Source organism: Embiotoca jacksoni, unplaced genomic scaffold, assembly GCF_022577435.1.
Source record: "Embiotoca jacksoni isolate LCO1_2020_lvr unplaced genomic scaffold, fEmbJac1.0.p SCAF_70, whole genome shotgun sequence".
Classification (NCBI taxonomy): domain Eukaryota; kingdom Metazoa; phylum Chordata; class Actinopteri; family Embiotocidae; genus Embiotoca; species Embiotoca jacksoni.
The window spans coordinates 264,881-288,037 of record NW_027185426.1 but is presented as its reverse complement, the minus strand read 5'-3'; the positions used below and the strand labels follow the sequence as shown (position 1 = coordinate 288,037).

The following is a 23,157-nucleotide window of genomic DNA, read 5'->3' as shown; positions in this document are numbered from 1 at the left end:
CTTCTCCCCTCTTTTATCCGAGTGTTTGTGGCCCCCACGTTCTCACAGCGTCTCAGAGCCTCGCAGCGTCACATGGTAAGAACACCGGGCCTCCGCTCACACTAACAAACCTCCGACACCAAACTCAACTTAACCTAAACACACATCACGGCAAATATTAGAAGGAAGGAACAACTGATTTATTTATTTAGTCATGACTTATTGATGAAGGTGGGAGGAGGAGGAGGAGGAGAGGGGGGCGGCGGGGGGAAAAGGGGTCTTGGAAAGAGGATTATTTTTGTTTTGGTGCTGCGCCTTTGTTTTTTTCATCTCCCTGAAACTGTGAAAATGCTGCAGTGGAAAAGTTGACTTTTACTGTCAGAGGAGATCCGACCGATGCCGACGTGTCACTTTGTTTTTCTGAAGAGGTTAAAAAAAAAAAAAAACGAATTTAAAAATGAAACCAACAACAACAACAAGGAACAAAGCTGCAGGAATCAGCGGCAGATTTTGTCTTTTTAAAAAGATGCAGCTTGTCGTAATTTTTCCAATGTTGTTGCACGATAATTGACTCTGGGAAATTAATTTTAATAGATAAATAGATGCGTTGCAGTAACACTGTGCATCGCCTTGGTTTTAGTTATAAACATGAACGTGAGGTTACTTCAGGCTCAGTTGGACAGAAATGTCTCTGATGGACTCGGGTGGTTGTGGAGGGATGAAGCAGATGCTGATGGTTCCTTCTGTGTTATTACCATTCAAAATCAGGTATTTTTCTTATTGACACAGCCAATGAGAAGTCTCCATTCTAATTGGCTCTGATCATCCCGTAGTCATGTTTTTTTTTTTTCTATGCTCGAGTGCGTCCAGCTCGTAAAGCGGCTCCACTGATCAGTGACCTGATATTCAAACAGCAGCAGGTCACGGAGACGCTGGAGGAAACTTTAAATGTTGGGAGATACTTTACAAACCAGATTGCACATGATTTCAATGCTGATGCTGCACAAACCACGAAATACACGCAGAGCTGAATGAAGTCACATCTTGTTTTACTTGTTATTAACTACATTTAAGGGTGATATGCAAGTTGCTGGTTCTGATCAGACTGTTAATAAAAGAGTTCGTAGCTTCCAGGTCTGTAAAATGGTTCCGATCCAGAAGTGTCTTCAGCTGCAATACCAGCGAGTGCCACTAGAGGTCGGCTCCAAAAAGCCTCCGGCTCCATAGACTCCCATTCAACTTCTCTCATCAAATCCAAAGTGAATAAAATGTGTCCATCAGTTATCTCGGTGTTGTTAGCTAAAGTCACTCCTTCTTCTTAGTTTCCTGGAGGTCCATCTGAAAATAATCCCTCATTCATTAGAAAAGAAGATTCAAGAAGACCTGTTTTTGGGGGCGTGTCTGTTTGATTGACAGGCCTGTGGTGCAGTCAGGTTACAGCTATCGGTGGGCGGGACGTAGTATCGTCAGGTTTCCGATCAGATTGGTCAGATCCACCGCTGGCTCCTCCCCCAGCTCTTCCAAATATGGTCACTTCCTGCTCCAAACCGCTCCGAACTAGTAAAGATGGTGACGGACTGAATCTGAACTGGAGGCTTCATAACGTTCACAAACCAACGATGACATCACTGATGGTTGATGACATCACTGATGGTTGATGACATCACTGATGGTTGGTCTGGTGCAGCTAGATGTAAGACAGCGTGTTTTTAAAGTAGATAGAGTGATTATGTTGTACCAAGATATGAACAAACACACCGTGCGGTGTCTGAGGCGGCTCATGGATCAGTGTCAACACCGTGTTACAGGATCCAGTTCTGCTCGCAGCGTTTGGAAAATTCACAGTAAATCAGACTTTTTATTGCCTCCCAGCTCAGCTGGAGCTGCAGCAGTATGAGAAATATCTGCACCGGTTAATCCACTAAACAGCGAAAAAAACAGTGCAGATAAAAAAACAAACTCATTTATCTGCTTAGATTTCCCTCAACTGAAACTAAACGGCGCTCCGGAGCTCCATGTACCTCCGATTTAATTTTCCATAAATGTTATTCATGGCTCTTCGTTTGGGCTAAACACACATAATCAGCGCGTCCCGTCATTAAGCATGCGGCGGTGCCGGGAGGCAGCCTGTTCTCGTACACGGACCCGGGGGGTCGAGGGGAATACATTTAATCTCAAAAATCCAGATTCTGTTTGCATGAAGGCAGATCTGCAAACGTAGTTAATTAAACAACCAACCTGAGAATCAGACTGAAAATAAAACTCCTTCCACTCGGAGCGACCGCCATCACTTTCATGAAGTTATTCACCGGATTTTGACATTAAAATAACAAAATAAAAAAGTTGTATTGAAGAGTAAAAAACCAACAAGGATTGATCTTTTATTAACACTTGTGATCCATATTTCTTCATAATGTTGTTGCTGCGATGACCCAGAAATCTGGACATGTTTCTCCAGCAGGTCCCTGTGATTGACAGCTGAAACCCTCCCTCCCTCAGTGTTTGTTGATAGCAACACGTCCGGTCCGGACTGCTCTCGGGGTGTTTCTGACGCTCGGCTGAGTTTCAATAAGCCGCTGACAGACAGTCGCTCCGGCTCATTGTCCCGTTTCTCCAACGTTCAACGCTCGTACAGCCTCGTCTTTGGTCTCCAATCTCCCCGTTCACCACATTCGGGAACATTTTGAGTCATCTGTGTTTTATTAGACGGCATTTCATTGATATGATAAATCAGGGTTTCCTTGATTAATCTCAATATTTATGTTATTATCAATATTTTACTAGAATGTCTTATATCCTAGAGTAGGCACTATTTTTGTTTTGTTTTTCTGTATCAGGTAAATTAAAGAAATACAAGTTTGCCAATTTTATGGAAATGCCAAACTATTTAGCTGGATTGGCTTTTTTAAATTCAAATAGCTGGATGTTAATGAATCATCTGATACCGAAATTAAATCATAAACATGACTAATTCTTTGATTAAAGTCTTTACAGCCACTCCGAGCAAATCAAAAAAGGGGATTTTAAACTCTGGTTGCTGCAAGACAAAAACACTAAAAGTTGCTCGTCCGTCTGTTTTATCATCCGTTGCTTCATCTGTGATGATGTTGATCCGTCTGCTGAACTACAGCTGAAGTCTTTCTTAAATCATTATCTGACCCTTTTAGTTCCAGCGACTCTCTAACTTCGTCTTCCTGCTGAACCTGAAACCTCCAAATCTCAAATTAAACCGAAGTGTTTTAAAGAATATTAAAAACCTTTAATATTTTCCGTCCTCTCCAGCCACCATGAAAGTCCTACCCTGCAGCTTCCTCGTCCTCGTCCTCATCCTCTGCCTCCCCGTCCTCACCGAGGCCAAACGCCAGCCGGGTCAGGATAAACCCGACAAACCCGAGAAGCCCGACAAACCCCGCCAGCCTCCGACGACGCCCCAGCCGGCCAAGCGCCCCAGGAACCGCTCGGTGCCCGGATCCGGAGAGCTGAGCACCAAGGAGGGCCATCGCTGCACGTGGCAGACGTCCGGTGACGACCTGGTGAGCCTGCTGGTGAACTGCAGCACCGAAACCCTGGGAGAGCAGCAGAGGTGAGACCCGCCGGCGCCGCACCGGACGCCTCGTCTGTCTTTTAACGTCACACAACCTCCTTTTGCATATTTTCAACTTTTCATCCAAAAAGAAGCAGTTTAAAAAAAGATGTGTTCAGTAGCAGCTTCTCAACGCGGTGACATCGTGCTCAGTCCTTCTGTAATCTGAGGGATTTATTTAGCAAATGACATTAGTGACCAGGTGAGTTAGTGATGCCTGAAGTGCAGCTGACCGCTGCAGCGTTTCAGGAAAAGATCACAGGTTCGGGTCAAAAAGTGATGACGCAGCTTTACGATCAAGTTATAAATATTAATAAAAACATTCCAGCAACAAAAGCGTGTCGAAATCAGTTAAATCCTGGAAATATGAGGGTGATGGAGGATCACGTGCCTCGACCTAGATGATATCAGGCTAAAATAGATATGATAGAATATCATATGTTAATAATAATAATAATAATACTACAACTAATAATAATAATGTTCATTTACATAGAAGTCTTCAGGTGATTTATTAACACAGATGTGCCATTAAAGCTGAGAAACATCCGTCATAAAACTTACCAGGACTCATTAGCTCTTAACTTGAATTAAATATGATAAATTCTTTATGACTATTAATTGTTATTTAATGGTAAAACCTTTCCAAAGTCAAGCTCATAATCTGTTGAAATGTCATATTTTTCCAAAGTGAGATAAATGAAATCTTCATGTGCTCCTTTGTGTTTCATTGTTTTTTCCTTTCCTTGACTTGGACTCTTCGTGCTTCACGCTCCCGTCGGGCTCCTCCTCCAGGTACTGGTGCCGTTACGCCGGTAAACCCGACCTGTGCCAGGCCTACGGCGTGAAGTCCAGCCAGTACTGGAAGCAGCTGGTGGGGAAGCTGAAGAAACGGCAGAACGCCTGCGAGGGGGAAAAAGTCCTGAAGGCCAAAACGTGCAAGAAGGCGCCGGCCGAGGCCCACATGAAGCTCGCCATACGCAGCGGGGAGGACGACAGGAAGGGAGGGAGGAAGAGAGGAGACGGGAAGAGCTCGGACGGCGGGAAGGTGGAGAAGAGGAAGAAGAAGGAGGACGAGGAGGAGGAGGAGGAGGAGGAGGAGAAGAGGGAGGAGTGGACTGGGTTTGACGAGGAGGAGGGAATGGTGAACGACATGGAGCCGGTGCAGACGTACTGCAGCGAGGGCTGGCACTCCGTCTGCTCCTTCTTCGTCAGGTTCTTCGAGGGCTGATCGGAGAAAATTTAGATTTGATCTGAAAACAACGGCGGAAATATGTTTTTAACCTCATGAGAAAACAACCGGCAGCTAGTCTCTTGAGAATATTTCTTATTCTATCTTCAAACTTGAGTTGTTCTAGTATAAAATATGTCACAAGTCGGGATGAAAAAAACACTTCATCTTGGATTTGATCGTAAAACCTTCCAGCTTATTTTTTTTTTTTTTTTAAAGTGTTTTTTTTCTACAAATGAGGCATCGAATTTGTAATATTTTAGATGAATGCTAAATAAAACCAGGCAATCTAAATGATAAAAAAAGACACCTATCAACACTAAATAAAAGCTCTAATTCATTATTCATCAGGTGAAAACGTACTTTAATAATCTGATTTCGGTTTTGTTTATTGAGCATATTTAGCTTCGTGTTGTGTTCTGTCATCGTTCTAGTTGTGTTTTTCTTCTCTAGAGATGTTAAACTGTGTAAACTGTGAAATGTTCCAACTGTCTGACTAATAAATAAAGTTTTGTGAACAACAATCAACGGTCACCAGTGATGACGGTGTGAGTAGCGACGACTAGATTAATCCATGTTCCTTGTCCTTATCTTTGTGATGTGAAACTAATATTTTCTACCAGCTTTGTGTAACTGTTTTGTAAAAAAAAAAAAAAAAAAAAAAAGAAACCACCTCTTAACAGTTGTCATGGTTACTGTTTGACCTGTGCACCATTTAAAAAAAAAAAAAAAGTTTTTACAGACGTTTTAACACCGTTTCTGCAACTCAACAATAAAGTGATGAAGACAAAGAGATGTCTTTTGTTTCCTGTTCATTTATGTGATGTATGTTAAAACAACTGGAAAAGCCCAAAACCAATCAGTGTGTCGAAAGTACCGCATAGCCACGCCCACTGATCGCTGATTGGTCCACGCTTCAGAATGGACGATGGTCCAAAGAACTGAAGCTGGTCGGAGGCAGAACTAATACAAAATAAAACACACGCACAGAACTGAAGTTATTAGCTGCTCCGAATTTGAGCCTTTCTTTGTTTTTGGTGATGAGAAGACGGTGGAGGCGAGTGTGGCGGAGCAGCCGGTGACTCAGGTAAAGGTGAGGCAGCGTTTTACTGCCGAGACACTCGACTCAACCGGAGCTGCTGCTTTAAAAATAGAAACTCTAAACGCTGCAGCGGAGAAACTCTGAGGACACAAAAAAAACTAAACAGGAACGAACAGGGACTTTGGAGGGCCTGGACACCTCTCAGTGGCTACCATGCCAACAGCCCAGAAGGTGGAGGGTGTGTGTGTGTGTGTGTGTGTGTGTGTGTTTTGTAGTGGGATCTATGGCAGTTTGGCAGGACATATAGTCGACGCTGCGGTTTGTTAAAAAGGGGTTGAATGACTTTCTGAGCACAAGTATTTGTTTGGGTGTGTTTTGTTCACACACGCACACACACAGTTAGTTTTACTTTGTATGACCTGGTGATCCTACATTTTCCTCCCATTCATAAGTTCATCTGTGTGGACATTTTTCTAAACACACATTTTCCCTCCATTTAAAAACAACAGCTTCTGTGTGCAGTGAGCTTCATGTCATTTAGTGATGACATCACGTAGTCGGCGTTTCCTCGGCTTCAACACGTTGAAAGTGAACTGCGACGGTTCCTGCAGATCTACAGGTGAGCTGGGAAACGTAAACCTGCCCACATGAAGCTCTGCTGGAGAGAAAGCGTTCCTCCCAACGAGACTCCCCGAGGTGCTCGGCGGAGCTGCGAGCTGGCCGCTGCTCATCATTTACATAATCTGCATACCAATCGGAGCATTCGGAGCCCTCGTGGTCCTCCTCTCCTGCATTCAGGTTCGGTTCGGTTCGGACGTAAGCAGCGAGGAGAAGCGAGACTAGAGCTGCTTTATATCCGACACTCCCGTCTCCGTCCACTCCGGGATTCATGCTGGAGTTGCGATCCTCTGCTGGACCACTACCCCCCCCCCCCCCGAGGAGATACGGCTGTATTTGACAGAAAAAGGTCACATAAGAGCCGTCTGGTGAACGGTAATCAGGTGGATTGCCCGTTACTGCTGTTATTAGAGGAGATATTCACAACATAATCACCTCTCCCACTTCACATCTCCACGGTGGCCTGATTGTCCTTCTGCTACACACACACACACACACACACACACACACACACACACACACACACACACAGGAGCAGCATGGGTCAGATGCTCCATAGATGGGGACACTGAGACCCCCCATGTTGGACGCTGGCTGTCTGCCTGTGAGGACTCGGGCACAGCGAGGGTCTGGCAGCTCCCCGCCTCGCCTTTTATTCACAGCTTTTCTCTTTACCATCTTCATTTTTCCCCTCCCTCCCTCCCCCTCCTCCCCCCTGGTGATTGCAGGCAGACACCTCCAACAACAGACCCAAAGGGTCCCTAGAGCCTCACGATGAAGTCACCGAAACCTTCTGGGAAACAGATTCCTCCGCAAGTCTTTCAGCGCTCCAAACACAGATTCGGTTAAAATGGAGCATCTAGTTGCATCACAACTGCTCGTTGTATTTCAAACTACAGAAAGGAGTTGAACCGACAACCTCTCTCATCTGAACACTCAGGAATTTGTGAGCTACAGCCAAGCCGTGACGTCATCGCTGGTTCGTGAACGTGATGAAGCCTCCAGTTCAGATTCTGTCCGCCTCCATCTTTGCTAGCTGGGAGCGGTGGACTGGTCTCCTCCGTCCCCAGACGTTTACAGAGTGTTGTTAAAACAAGAGATGATGCAACACAGTGGTGAACATGCACCTGTCCCAATGTTGGTGAATCGTGTTGCTGCCATCAAATTCAAAATTAGCATTTATTTTCTTCCAAAAACCAATCAATGTTGTCTTTTTTTCTATCTTCTATTATATATGTTTACAAATCATCACAATCTGTTTTTATTTACATTTTAAACAGCGTCACAACTTTTCTGGAAGCAGGGGTTGTAAAATTAAAGTGTCTTATTGTTGACAGCCTACTATGTCATGTATGATGTAAACCGATGACTATTTTTATCAGTAAGTCAGTGAAGTGAGAGTTTATGAGCAGCTCTCTAAATTTAATGGGAGATTTCATCATTTCTGCTGCTGCTTTTCTTCTGAACTAAACATGACATCACAGGTCTGTTTCCATCCATCATGTTTGGTAGAAAAAGATTAAGAGCTGCAGCTTCTCATCTTCCTGCATCCCTAACTTTAAAGCTGCATCACTTGCAGTCCCAAATCCAGCAGGTGTCTGCTGCCCCCTGCTGGAAGATGTTGGTAACTGCAAAACATAAGTCAATTGTCCTCAGCTTTTTCACTGCAGACGTTAAAGGACAAGTACTGGTGTATTAATGATGGGACACTTCATGGAACTAAAACCATCTCCAGGTTTTCACCCACCGTCACTATTTAAGTACATAATGGACAATAAGAACGCAGCTTATCTTTCCTTTAGGCAGCTGGGAAATTAGAAAATTCCCATTTGGGAAAATCCCACTTTGTAGTTGAGAGCGTTCACAAAACAGGCAACTTAACCACTCTGCTCGATTTCTGCTGTCAGAATAACAAAATGGTGCGTTCAAGAGCACCAGGCAGGTGGGAACGTTTTCACATCGATTTCAGAGCGAGTACATTTCTTCTGTTCACCACAACCCAAACCAATTCTCAGAGAAAAAGATCCATAAAAGCCATAATCTTTACCAGATATTAAGTTAGGAAGTTGTTATTAAGAGACAACATTGACAGAGTCAAGATGTTTACGAGTTAGATGTTAAAATCTAGAAATAAAAAATGAAGCCTTGAGCACCTGAACTAAGATAAAAACCTGCTCTCATGAATGCTCATGACAGATATTACTGCATGCATAAATTAAAACTGAGGTAATCTTGATCTAACTTAACAATTGATGCCTGCGGAGGTCAGGTTTCACCACCAGAGGTCACTGTTGGATCAGAGCAGTAAAACAAACAAAAAACAATTGAGATAGGAGAAGTATGTGCAATAAAAAGATGGAGGGAGAGGAATTCAAGGGGGAGTGCTTAAAACAAATCCTCATGTTTGTACTGCATGCCTGCAGGTACATTTCTCTCATACAGGAGAAACTGACATCCTGTATGATCAGCTGTTAATGTGTAAAATTCATGTTGTAACCTGTCAAACTGTGTTTACATAACGCTCACTAATAATGTGTCATATTTTATGAGCAGCAGATTTAATAAAACAGGAGGATGTTTCCCTCTGTGATGTTGTGGAGAAGGAAAAGATGACTTCTGAAGCTGATAAGAAAAATCTAAATTAAAAGTCCTCAGATGAAGTTAACATATTTTTTATACAGACTAGAAAATAAAATCATGAGATGGAAATGGAAAGTCTGTCCTGATGGTGAAGTAATAACAAAATAAAAAGGGTTTATTGAGATCTGATTGGAAACCTGACGATACTACGTCCCGCCCACCGATAGCTGTAACCTGACTGCACCACAGGCCTGTCAATCAAACAGACACGCCCCCAAAAACAGGTCTTCTTGAATCTTCTTTTCTAATGAATGAGGGATTATTTTCAGATGGACCTCCAGAAAACTAATAAGAAGGAGTGACTTTAGCTAACAACACCGAGATAACTGATGGACACATTTTATTCACTTTGGATTTGATGAGAGAAGTTGAATGGGAGTCTATGGAGCCGGAGGCTTTTTGGAGCCGACCTCTAGTGGCACTCGCTGGTATTGCAGCTGCCTAATTTTTCAGACTTGGAAGCTATGAACTCTTTTTATATCCAGTCTGTGGGTTTAACAGCAGTTAAATTAACTACAAATACGGGTTTATAAACTCGGTCTTGTTGACTGTTTGGACTGGAATGACCGCTGGACTATTTCCCACTCACGCCACAATATTTACAGAAGCTGCATCATCAGTGAAACATCAGTCAGGTTACAGCGCGGCCGTGGACGTCTGGCTATTTCAAGACCAGCTGGGCCGCAGGTGTAGGTGTGTGTGTGTGTGTGTGTGTGTGTGTGTGTGTGTGTGTGTGTGTGTGCTGCAGTGTCCCACAAGAGGACAAGTGTGTGTTTGAAAATGCTCCAATATATAAATGGACAATAGATAATACTGCATACGTGTCACACTGCACTGAAGAAGGCTTTTCTATTCAATAAGTCAAAACTCTTACTGGTCAGGTCTCCATCCACGTTACACTGAATAAAAGCCAATAAAAATTAAAATTAAAATTCATCCACTACGCAAATATTCGAAGTTGGCTGACTCATGATGACCAATACAGAAAAAGAAGAAAGTGCAACAAGACGACAAAGTCAAACTTAAAATGACGGTAAATGATGTCAACAACGAGTTAGAAGGTGTTTTGACATCAGTGGCTCAGTTGTAGCTCAGATGAGATCTTCATCTTCAACAAATTGGATTATAATTAAAAATTTGTTATCAATATTTTACTTTGACATACATTTCTTTAAAATTTAGTTTAACATCTCATGTTTATAAAACAACATGGGCGTAATCTGCAGCTGCTGTTATATGATTATAATTTTGTGGAAATTTGAAAGAAGTGAATTGATATAATCCTCTCCCAATGAGAGGCATCTTTATTTTGCAGACTGTAAACAGCCTGTTCGCATTTATCTGCCTGTTTTAGGATGTGCCTGGCAGAGCGCTCTTCTTTACTTCTACACGTCATATTTCTTGAAGGCTGCAGATCTGCGACGGCTAAAAAAAAAGCTGCTGCAACTCTGCAGAGTCACTTCCCCTCGTGTTGCTTTTATTTTGAAAGTGCAGTTGTCACGGTAACATGACTTTACAATCATGAGAACCACAGCTGAGTGTGAGAAAGTGATAAACATGTGAGTTCCTGTCATTCATCAGTCATCTCTCCGGAGCTCGTTAACCGTTCAGAATACCTGCGCAGGTGTTTTCACTCATTCTGCCTCATTAAACAGGCTTTTTTTCTTTCTTTGTTTTTTTTCAAGACGCAACAACACACGAAGGGCGTCTTTCTGGTGGCTGGTTGATCCGGCGGGACAGATCACACCTCCACGAGTCTTCTGACAACATTAAGTTCGACGGCTCCAGAATTTAAAAATACAGCCGACTTCATAACAACACGTTCACATTCTTGTCCCATTCAAGCGCGATAAAAACACAACTTGCAAAAAAACAGCCTCAAGACTAATAAACCTTTTCAGAATATTTCCACAGAGGATCGAGACAAGAGGAGAATAAATCTAAAACCTGAACTTTGACATGAAGTAAAAAAAAAAAAAACCAGGAAAGAAACACCAACAAGCGCTTTCAGAGCTTTCAAAGCTTTGACAGGTCAGAGCGACAGCAGCAGGAGGCAGTGTTGGATTTCTGCAAACACACAACCGAGTTCAACAACAATACAACTGTTCAGTCGGGATCTTCAATGTGAAACAAACAGACCGGACGAGGCTTTTTTTTATTCCAGAATTTGGTGTTTGAGGGTCGCTGCAGGGACCTCCTGTTACATAAACAGTCTGCAGCAGGTTCATGTTTTTAATTACGACAGAACTGTGATGTTCAGCTGTCGTCTCCGGTTGGACAAAGTTCAGGTTGAGCTTGCGGATGCTTTGTGTTTGTTTCTCGTTGCTCCGCTGAAATCTGAAATCCTGCACGCGACATAAAAAGATGTGTTTGTTGTGCCGTGTGGAGGCCCGGAGGCCCGGAGGCGTGTCCGGGGTTACATGAGGTCGGCCGTGATCCTCCTCACAGCCAAACAATGGAGCTAGAAGAACATTTCAGAGGTCATAAAACATCGCGGCTGAATTGAGGACGGTGCGTCTCGAAATCGGTTTTCATCCGTTTACCTGCTTCATCTCATTTAAGCTGCAGCTTAAATAAAAACTGGATGAAGACTGTTGTGTGAAACTCCGGAGGGTTTCTGGTGGTTTTTTTTGTTTGGGTGCCACTTAAAATGAAAAATGCCATCAGTGTTACTGTTAGTTTAGCTCTTGTAGTTCAGTGTGGGAACTTCCTGTTACGTAACACAGAGCAGACACATCCAGCCGGTCCGAGAGGGACGAGCTCAGCGGGACGAGACGTCTGACTGGCATCAGATGACAGAAATATCACAGGACAACACTGGAGGTTATATTTAACATTAAGGTCAGGACCGCCGGGTGCACCGAGCAGATTCATCTGGACCCGCACAAATACCGGAGGAGGAGATGAATTCAATTAAATTGGGATGTTTTTAAATTGGATCAACACCAAAGAGTTTGTCTCATGTTCAGCACATGAATAATCTACTTCGTGAATGCTTTCTTTGCGTGCATGTGCAAAGCATTCATGTCATTAGTCCAGAGAAGTCAAAGAAACGTTCATTTCTGCTGGTACGCCTGCGATCAAAAACATGGAACAAAAAATAGGTTGTAATCCTTTGAGGGACTCGGTGTTTGTCTGAGAGAAATAATACTCCTGTAAGACATCGCCGGCTCCCAGAGAAACCACATCCACCAAATACCTCGACCAACAAACACTTTGATCGACTCACTGAGCAGGTGATGAAAAATAAATCCCTAAAATCTACACAAACACCAGCAGCTGTTTCCTCAGAGACCACCTTCTGGTCCTGTTTTTAGGAGGGACAGGGGGACAGTTAGCAGGTCAACAATACCAGCCACATAAAAGTGGTGTTCAACGTCTGAAAAGTTTGAAACCTGAAGATGAATTTGAGTTATTTCAGCCTCCTCCCTCTCTGACGGGCTAGCAGGCCCTTGTTCTGGTACCGGCTTCAGAGCAGCTTCAAAACTGAGCAGCAACGACTTCTAAGAGGCAGTGATGTCAGAAAGCACCTTGAACTGCAGCTGCTAAACAAACAAACAAACAAACAAACAAACAAACAAACAAACAAACGCACGAACGTCTGTTAGCATTAGCTGGCTGTTTTCCTTTCGCTCAATTAACGTTAGCTCCCGTTAGCCCCCGTTAGCCGCCGTTAGTTCCCGTTAGCCCCCGTTAGTTCCCGTTAGCCCCCGTTAGCTCCCGTTAGCCCTGTTAGCCCCCGTTAGTTCCCGTTAGCCCCCGTTAGCTCCCGTTAGCCCTGTTAGCTGCCGTTAGTTCCAGTTAGCGCCCGTTAGCCGCCGTTAGTTCCCGTTAGCTCCCGTTAGCTCCCGTTAGTTCCCGTTAGCTCCCGTTAGTTCCCCCGCTTTCTTACCGGCGAACAGTTTCATCCTTGCCGGGACATCGTCCGTCATCCCGCGTCGCTGTCACTTTTTTTGATGTTGTTAATCCTGCTGCTTATTCAGCTTTTTGGATCTGACGCGTTCGTTCGCCATCTTTGTTTTCCTTTTGCGCCTATGTGTGTGTGTGTGGTGACGTCACTGCCCGACCTTTAACCTGTTTGCTTGTCTGACCTTAAATGTTATTTTCGAACCGTAATTTTTCAGATGCACTAACAACCAGTTACTGAATCCATCATTACAAAATAAACAGAACCGATGAAACAAGACAATCTAATACGAGTTGTTGTTTTTTTCTTGTCAATGCGGAAGTGCATGGCCTGTACCAGCCACCAGAGGGAGCTGCAGCTTCCTCCGCACTAAAGCAACGTCATCAGCCTGCTGGCCTGCAGGACTGTCCAGCCCGTGTTGGAGTTTGTTTGGTGCTTTATTTGTAGAGCACCTTTTCATACAAGAAATGCAGCTCAAAGTGCTTCACAGCAAGAAAACTACATGCAGTGATTCACATATAAAGGAACATTTAAAAATATATAAAAGAAATCAAATACATAAGAACAGATCAGATGAATAAAATGACCCACAAATAGAGTTAAAATATAAAAATACATGTCTTCGTTTCCTTCCTGGCTGTCAGTCACCAGATTAAATAACTGAATGAGGTTTTTTACCTTTTTATTTCTCCCTTCACAACCAAACTGCTCAAAGAAGCGCTCAAACATGTATTTGGCTTCTGTTCTGGTGCAGATTAATTTGCTCGGTGGCTCATTGGTGGGCTACATTGGTTATAACCTGCAATTAAAACGTGACATCCAATGTTCTCCTGAAATATTTCTGCCATGTAATGACGTCAAACACATCGTCCCACTTGGCCGTCCGCTGATGTCGGCCATGTTGCTATCTGACCCACTTGGTGCGCCGGCTCTGTCTCCAGTAGATCTTAATGCTAAAGTCCGTTTCTATTTCTGTAGTTGAGATATGTGGAGCGGGAACACAGTGTATTGTTCAGGGAGCAAATTTCAGAGCACCATACCTCGTCTTTATTATTACCAAGGTCTCTCAGCTACAGTTTATTTTACATTTTAATCATGTTTTAATGTGGAAAAAGTCAAAAAAGAAATGTGAAGCAGGATGGAAACAGCTGCTGATATAAATCTATACCTCTTAGATCCCTTATATGATGGAGAGAAAAAAAAAAAAAAAAAATCAAAATTTATATGTAAAAATCTCAGTAACCCATCATTATCATGGTATGAATATTATCATTTTATCCCAGAAAAGGTTGTGCATGATGTTTCAGCATTAGAAATAACCCCTGGAAAGAAATGTAATAAAGTTGAAAAGTTGGTTGACCATTAACATCCAGCAATAAACCCTGGAAAAGCAGACCATACTGAAAAAAAACAATCTGCAATAGCCTTTAAAATGAACCCATTTTCATGCAGAGTCATCAGAAAAGCTGAAAAGTTCTATGGAAAAGTCCGAGATAACACTGAAAGGTCAATAATTGATAACTGAAAAGATAATCAGAGAAACTTCAGATCAAAGACAACTAACTTTAAAAAGTCTACGTGGCTCCATGAAGTCAGCGACAACCCTGAAGATGCAGGAAACAAATTGTTTTATTATTTTAGAAAATGAGGCTCTTTGGAGCACGAATCTCCGGCCCGCTCTGATTTATTAACAGTTCACGAACTCTGTTTCTGAATTCTGCGGCTACCGACACGTCCTGACCCGACAAATACCGGCCAGCGGGGTGTCTGATGACAGCCAAGACTCAGAGGCACAGAGCCCTCAGTGTGTGTGTGTGTGTGTGTGTGTGTGTGTGTGTGTCTGTGTGTGTGTGTGTGTGTGTGTGTGTGAGGATGAAAAGTATGCAGCAAACCAAAAAAAACAAATCTCCTTTTTGTGTGTTACATCAATAAACTATCGGGAAACGGTGTCTCAGGTTAGAGGTCAGAGGTCAGATTTAAGGTTCATGTTTACACAACGATTGAATCTTTTGACATTTCAACCTCTTCAGGTTGAACTTGGTTTTTGACAATCGACATCTTTAACTGCTCACAGATAATAACAGAATTTTTTTTTAAAACATTATTATTTTCAGATGGACCTCCAGAAAACTAATAAGAAGGAGTGACTTTAGCTAACAACACCGAGATAACTGATGGACACATTTTATTCACTTTGGATTTGATGAGAGAAGTTGAATGGGAGTCTATGGAGCCGGAGGCTTTTTGGAGCCGACCTCTAGTGGCACTCGCTGGTATTGCAGCTGAAGACACTTCTGGATCAGAACCGTTTTACAGACCTGAAGCTACGAACTCTTTTATATTCAGTCTGTGAAGAAAACACATGAGTACTTTAACCCTCGTGTTGTCCTCGGGTCAAAATGACCCGCAGCTGTGTTCAACCAAGTTCTATTTTATTTCTATATTTTTATATTTTTTGGGATCATTGGTCGTCATTCTTTAAAGAAACCCTCACAGCCTTCTTGTCACCAATGATCCCCAAAAAATATGAAAATATAGAAATAAAATAGAACTTGGTTGAACACAGCTGCAGGTCATCTTGACCCGAGGACAACACGAGGGTTAAAGTCCTTCATCCCTTCTGCTATCTGGCTACTAAATGCTGACGACGGGCATTTTAAATAACCGAGGCACTCTTTCACAATGTAATTTGGTTACTTGAATGGGCTACAACTTATTATTTTTTATCTATAACTTATTATAACTTATTTTTAGATCCTGCTGCTCCGTTTAAAGTTGTGTGTGTACTTGGTGTTGCAAATCAGTTGGCCTTCTTTGGATCAATAAAGTCGTCTAGCTCTGAATCAGATCAGCTGACCAATCAATGAGCAGTGTTACTGAAGCGATGTTGTCATTTTGTAAAAAAATCATTTCCCTGCAGGAGCCTTGAACATCCTCGTCCTGATGCACTTTGATTGATTTTAACGTGAAGCAGCAAATCCAAGAAATAAATACGGAAAATCTGAAACAAACAGGAAGTCAACATGTGACTGAGGAAGTGTTGAACTGAACTGTAGGAGTTCCTCAGGGCTCACGTTTAGGTCCTGTTTCCTTTACAATCAGTATTTAATGTGGGCAAATCAGCACAAATACGAACCTGCACCTTGACACTGCAGCAGAGCGATCTCTCATTCACTAAAAACTGGTTTCAGTTCAAGAATAAGTTGTTTCTGATATAAATCTCACCGTATTAATGAACAATAGCTGCTGATTTGTTTTAAAAAAGTGATCATGTGTGCAGGATTTTAGTTGTATTCTCAACAACTATAAAGATCAGCACACACAATTTGAAGTTGTCATCGGCTTTTTCACGCTGAGCTGAATTTAAAATGTTCTTAAACCCCATCAGAGACTTTAAAACAACCATTTAAAACCATTTGACCGACTTCCCTTTCAAAATAAAATACCACCTCTCATGCAGGTATGTCTGAGGTGAAGCTGCAGCTCTGCTGGATCTCAGCTGTCAAACATTTCTTCAGAGCTGTCACCATCTTACGAGAAATGCAGGTCTTGTGACGGCTGTCGACCAATCACCGCGCCCGATGGCCTCTCCTGATCCCTTTTGTCTGCAACGGTTGCTACGTGAACGGTAACCGTGCCAACTGGCTGCCTGGGAACTCACCCAGGGGCCAGAAGGTCTCTCTGTCCGTCTGTCCATCCGTCCGTCCGTCTCTCTGTCACCTAAAGTTTCCTGCCGTCGTCGCATTTGACAGATTTCTGTTGTAATGACGACGTTTACAGACAGACTGAGATTTACTGTCATGTTTGTACAGAGACGGTTTTCCCCACAATTGATTCCCAAATCCTTAAATAAACGTACTCTTACTGGTCTGATAAAGTGGAACTCGATGTACTTTGATAGATTTCATCATGTAATACTGCAAAGTAAAATCCCTGAATCCTAACTTCAGCAGAAGCTAAAAAGTATTATCAGAATGTCTTTTTGCAAATATGCATTTTAAAGTATTTTTTAATTTCTTAAATGACATTTTCACTTTGCAGTTAATTTAACAAAAATGTTATATTTTGTATAAGATCCATATCTGCAAAGTAACTTCTATATTTATAGTTGCCAGATAAATATCACATGAAAAAAAACATAGTAAGAAGAAATACACGATTTTGCATAAAAAAACAGTAAAAAACAAGATCCACAAAAACCTTTGAAATAACTGTTTTTAATTTCTTTCTTCTCCTGATTATCCTTCTGAATATTATTCTGAGAAATGTATCGTCTTCTTGACAATAGAAAAATAATTGTACAAATGTTGTTTCACTGTTTATGGAGCTGTCTTCTGTTTACTGGGTTTTAAAGAACAGTTTATTTTTACAATTTGTACTATAATAAATATTAATGATTAATGTCACTCCTGAGGGCACAGCGTCTGTGTTTACCTGCCTTTTGCCCGGTACGTGCAGGGACTCAAGCCCCCCCCCCCTCCCCTCTGTCCCCTCCCCCTCTGGATAAATGAGGTGGGTGGAGGGAGGAGGTGGGAAGTGGGTGGAGGGAGGTGGACAAACATGAAGGAGACTGTGTGAAACAGTAATGAGACATTTCATGGACTGAAACGAGCTGATTACATAATAAATAAAATAATTGCATGGATTGTTTGTCTTGCATGCTATTAATATGTTATAGTAAGTTATAATAAGTTATATGTTAAAATAAGTTATAATAAGTTATAATATGTTATAAGTTATAATAAATTATATGTTATAATAAGTTATAATATGTTATAATATGTTATAAGTTATAATACATTATATGTTATAATAAGTTATAATATGTTATAATAAGTTATGATATGTTATAATGAGTTATAATAAGTTATAATAAGTCATAATATGTTATAATAAGTTATGATATGTTATAATAAGTTATAATAAGTCATAATGTGTTATAATAAGTTATAATATGTTATAACAAGTTATAATATGTTATAATAAGTTATAATAAGTTATAATATGTTATAATACGTTATAATAAGTTATAATGTTATAATATGTTATAATAAGTTATAATAAGTTGTGCAGCAGCTGTTTCTTGTTGTTTTTTGTAAATTTCTTGAACAACTTTGTTTCTAAGAAACGTCGATGACCATGAAGCTGCAGCATCCTGTAACAGAAACACTCTGCAGAGCTGCTGCTGCCTCTCGTTCCCTTTTTATAAATCAGTTGATGTAACCTTTGTTGTATCAGATCAGCTGCAGCCTCGTTTGACTTTCGGTTGCTCGGGTTACTTTGAAATCGTGACCACATGAACGTTGCATGATCAGATGAGAGACAAAAGAGGAGATCCGCATGTCCACCAGACTTCAACCAAAAGCATTAAATGAACTTCTTCACGTGTCTTTAAAATAAAAATATGCTAAAAAAAACACATTTTACTCAACATTTTATGTTTCTTATTGAAACTAGAAGGTCAGGCGTCTTTATAAAACCTAATATTTACTGTCTTTGTCCTCCTGAAATCAGGGTTTTAATATCTTTATAGTTTACCTTTGATAACCTTTTATTTTCATCCCTGCTGGCAGGATGCAGCTATATAAAGAAATCTATTTTCTGATGCAATCCTGATATTGACCTCGCTGACTCATACAGCCTGTGATAAATAGCTCTCTGTTGCCTTTACGAGCATGTGAAAATGGCGTGCAGTCTAAAGTCTATAGGATTCAGTGATTCAGACATCGGGGCGAGTGATCCTGACCTCTGACCTGCAGGTTGGCAGAGGTAAGGAAGCTGCCCGAGTCTCGTTGCAGCTGTGATACGATATTAAAACGTGACTGACCGGGATTTGATTTGATTAAAGAAACCGTGGAGCTCCTCATTGTTTCCTGCTTCTGGTTTGTTGTCGAGTCGTTTGGCCTGCAGGGGGCACAAACAAGGCTTTCAACTCTCAGAAAGTACCATTAAAACTTTGAGGTGTTATATAATATAATATGACAGTGTGACAGAAAATAATTCACTCTAAAAGTTAGAATAAGTAAAAGAGAACTTCTCTCACTTCTGTCGGTTGTTAAAGGTCCTGAGTGACTATTTTTCTTTTTGAGAGGATAAAGTTTAACCCAGAATTAAAAAAAAAAAAAATCAATGAAGCAAATACACTTTAAAAATAATTTCTCTGTCAACATGTTCACAAGTCAAACGGCAACAACCGAAGCCAAAGAAGAGGAAAAATCTGCAAGTTTTTAAAAGGTAGTAGGGATTGTAATCTTCTGTCTGATTTGCACCGACGAAAGAGGACATCATTCAGTATTTTATTTATTCCTCAGGTTTTAAAAGGCCTCTCGACTTTTAAAATGTTTGTCTTTTTCATTAAAATTCCTTTTAAAAAGTGAAATATTAAACACTTTAGAGAACTGTGGGAAATAAGAGTGTGAGTTGGGAGTATATAACTCACAAAAAAGCACTTTTGTGAAATACATTTCAGACAAACTTCTATTTTTTGGATTTATGCTCAATTAAAATTGCGTTAAAAAAGTATTTATATCCCTCTGACGTGTCTCAGGAGCCCTTTCTATGATGGCTTTAATCACTCAGACGTGATTAATCATGTGGGAATCCAAGTCATGATAAACTTCAGTCGTCTGCAGTGAGTAATGTGAATATAATCTGCAGCTCCAGCAGGGGTCCATCATGGTTCTCAAATAGCCTCAGAGGCTGCAGGCATCCCAAGCATGAGTCCCATGCAGGCGGACACTCCCCCTATCAGCTGGCCCGCAGCCCGCTCCAACCGCAGCCGATTGGCTGGCCGGGAGGCCCGCTGACTTCTCATTGGCTGCCGGTGGGATCACGTGACAGAATATGCTAATTGTCTCTATGTGGCAGTTGAAATCCGGCAGTGCTGAGCAAACCTCGGCACTACAGAGGCAGGAAGAGAGCAAGAGAGGTGGAAGAGAAGGGGGAGTGACGCAGTATGCACTTCTAGAGCAAAAATCAAAAAGGACGGGAACGGTTTTATAAAAGCTCTTCTCTGGTCGGACTGCTGCTTTTCTTTGTTCCATGAGTGCTGCGAGGTAAGAAGTTTGTCTAAAAAGAAGACTGAATGCACGTTTTACTTTACTTTTGATTTTAAATTTGTTCTGTACGGTCGAGCCTTTTTGAAACTTCGACAAACTTTCATCAAACCAGAACTTAAAAAGTCTAAAAAGTGAAGTTGGTTTTTATTTTTTGGCACTTTTCTAATCTCTCCGTCTCTTTCCTTCCTCTTCCTCCTCCAGCGTGCTGAGGTCTTTCAGTCCATCAGCTATGCCGGGCCCAGTCATGCCGATGGATATGGCGATGAGGTTCTACATCAGCCACTCCCCGCCTCCCCTCCGAGGCTTCCTCAGCTCCTACGAGGTCCTGCAGAGGGCCAAGAGCCGGGCCAACCAGTCCAGCGGCCAGCAGCTCTACAAGCCGCTGCGGCCGTGCCTCAGCAGCCAGCAGAAGGCCGTGGAGGACGGCGGCCGCGAGGGCTGGAACGGCAAGAAGAAGGTGGTGTTCGCCGACACCAAGGGCATGTCGCTCACCGCCATCCACGTCTTCTCCAAGTTCGACGACGAGCCGTACCAGAGCAAGCGGACCGCCGAGGAGCTGCAGTTCGACATGAGCGACCTGGAGACGGCCACGATGGACCTGAAGATCAGCTCCGTCCGCAGCCTGGCGCTCGACTTCAAGCAGCCCTCCGCCGACTACCTGGACTTCCGGAACCGCCTGATCCAGAACTCGGTCTGTTTGGAGAACTGCTCGCTGCAGGAGCGCTCGCTGACCGGCACCGTCAAGGTCCGGAACGTCGGCTTCGAGAAGTCCGTGCAGGTGCGCGTCACCTTCGACTCGTGGGCCAGTTTCACCGACGTCGAGTGCACCTTCATGAACAACGTGTACGGCTGCCAGGACACCGACACCTTCGCCTTCGTCCTGGAGATGCCCGCCCACATCCCTCCGCAAAACCGGGTCGAGTTCTGCGTCTGCTTCCGGGTGCAGAGCCGGAGCTTCTGGGACAATAACGACGGCAACAACTACGTCCTGAAGCACGTGGGCTGCAACGGAGAGGACCTGAGCGCTCCGGTGCCGCCGGCCTCCGTCGAGCAGAAGAAGTCGACCGAGCACAAAAACGGGGGCGTGAAGCTGCTGGAGCTGGAGTTCGATCAGTTCGGCAGCCCGCGCATGTCCAGCGGACTCTTCCCCGGCTGGCAGAGTTTGGGTCAGCTCGATAACACGGTGCCTTACTGGTGAAGAGCAGCGGGAATGTTTGCTGAGCTGGCAACTGGAATAAGATAACGGACACTCACGGGGCGCTCAGAGCCGATCCGCCGGGGGGTCGTTGCTCTCTGGGTCTCAGCCAACATGAAGCCAACAACCTCGGCTTCTCTTAGCCGGCGGAGGCCCACAGAAACATGACTGTCAAGTTTTTTTGCGGCTGTAGAGACGATGAACAATTGAGGAAGGGGGGGACATACCGTGTTTCTCTTTTTGTAAAATATTCATGTGCCTTTCTCGGTGTTCCCGCCCACTAAAACTCAGACTAATCATTCGATCCACAACACACGTAAAAACCCAGCGCATCGGTCCAACGTGAACCGATTGAGTTGTTCCCTCTCAATGTGATGTCTGCAAGCTGATTTAGTCCTTCATATTGAAGGGGAGAGTCCGGGGGGAGGAGGGGAGGGAGGGGGAGTGCATGGTGACAAAGTGCTTCTCTGCTGCAGAAAAACACAGCTGATTCATTTCTAATGGAACATGCACACTAAACTTTTTTGCACCTTTGTAACAGAAAATAATCACGCGTGATTTAAAACGGCCTTAATTTGTAGAAGTGGAGTCCTTCTTTTATTTTTTATTTTTATTTTTCGCACGTTTGTCTGGTTGAAAAAGTGTCCGAGTGATGATGTAATTGTGAGGTGAGTTTGTTAAGGAACCGAGCTGCTATCGACGGAAGAAAGACGCTGCACGTGATTGGTCGCCTCCAACGGGGGAAGAAGAAGAAGAAGAAGAAGAAGAAGAGTTTTTGGAAACCTGTGTGGTTCCGGTATGTGAAACAGGAAGTGATGTAAAGACAGAGTGGGTTTTTTGTTGTTGTTGTTTTGCTTGTTTCTCACAAGTGCAATTCTCGATGATGCGTGTACAGTATGTGTGGCTGGAAATCCAGATTTCTTTTCTTGTTTTTGGATAAATAATCTTCTGCTGATGTCACTGTGAAGATGAAGTGTGTGCCCCAGCGTTGTGTGTGTCTCACTTGAAGGTATGTGTGTGTCGGATATGTATTTCCCTTTTTTTTTTTTCGAAATAAATTTCTGTTTGTGCTAAAATGACTTCTGACTCATTTTCATTTTCAAAATAAATTCTAGTTTCTGCTTCTTTTGATGCAAGAAATACTTATACATATATAATAAAACTGAATGAAGACATGAAGATAAACCGCAGTGGCAGTTTGAATCAGCAAAGTCCGACCGAAATAACGTACGAATAAAATCCAAACAAGTCGTCCCGCTGCAGAAATTCAAATCATTCTGATTGACAGGTCTTCTAAGGTCACACATCACATCCTCTTTTAACATTATTAATAGTTTATGATGCCGTCAAAGCTGAATTATATAAGTAATGTTTGTAAACACGAGCAAAAAAGGAGTTCTTTTGTTTACAAACATTTGAGCTGAATGGATAATAAAAAAGTGGGCGGAGCTTTTATTTACCAAAACAAAAGGGGAAATGTGGGTCTTCATGTGAAGAAGGTTGGACTTTAATAATTATTTATAATAAAAATATGTGTTGTTTTTATTTACTGTAGCTCCCACAAGTCAGTGCAAAGGACACGCCTCCATCTGTTTCACATTAAAAGCATACCGGTGCTGGCTTTTATTTTGAAACATCTGCAGGGAATAATATTTTACAGTATTTTGCATTGAAACGATGGTACAAATACTGCAGAAGTGATTTTGCATTTACCATAACAGCTGTTAGATATTTATAATTGTGTTACACTGCACTACAAACAGTGTCTTTAAACACACAAATCCAAACACACACACACACACACACACACACCGTGCCAGCAGTTTTGTTTATCATGTGACCCGCGGTCAGTTTGACCTACATAATGCGATCATGCGTGCAACAGCTGCAAATAAAATCAACTC

At 42.5% G+C, this 23,157-nt stretch overlaps 2 protein-coding genes across 2 annotated transcripts; both read left to right on the top strand.

Moving 5' to 3' along the window:
- On the top strand, positions 1-5,588 carry fgfbp3 (fibroblast growth factor binding protein 3). The gene is made up of 3 exons (XM_069177213.1): positions 1-75; positions 3,262-3,562; positions 4,358-5,588. Exons 2-3 carry the CDS (start codon positions 3,267-3,269, stop codon positions 4,791-4,793), a joined length of 732 nt encoding a protein of 243 aa, XP_069033314.1. The 5' UTR covers positions 1-75; positions 3,262-3,266; the 3' UTR covers positions 4,794-5,588.
- A 14,305-nt stretch (positions 5,589-19,893) lies between these two features.
- ppp1r3cb (protein phosphatase 1, regulatory subunit 3Cb) lies at positions 19,894-22,332 on the top strand. Its single transcript, XM_069177238.1, has 2 exons — positions 19,894-20,055; positions 20,260-22,332. Exons 1-2 carry the CDS (start codon positions 20,042-20,044, stop codon positions 21,254-21,256), a joined length of 1,011 nt encoding a protein of 336 aa, XP_069033339.1. The 5' UTR covers positions 19,894-20,041; the 3' UTR covers positions 21,257-22,332.
- Positions 22,333-23,157: the final 825 nt, after the last annotated feature.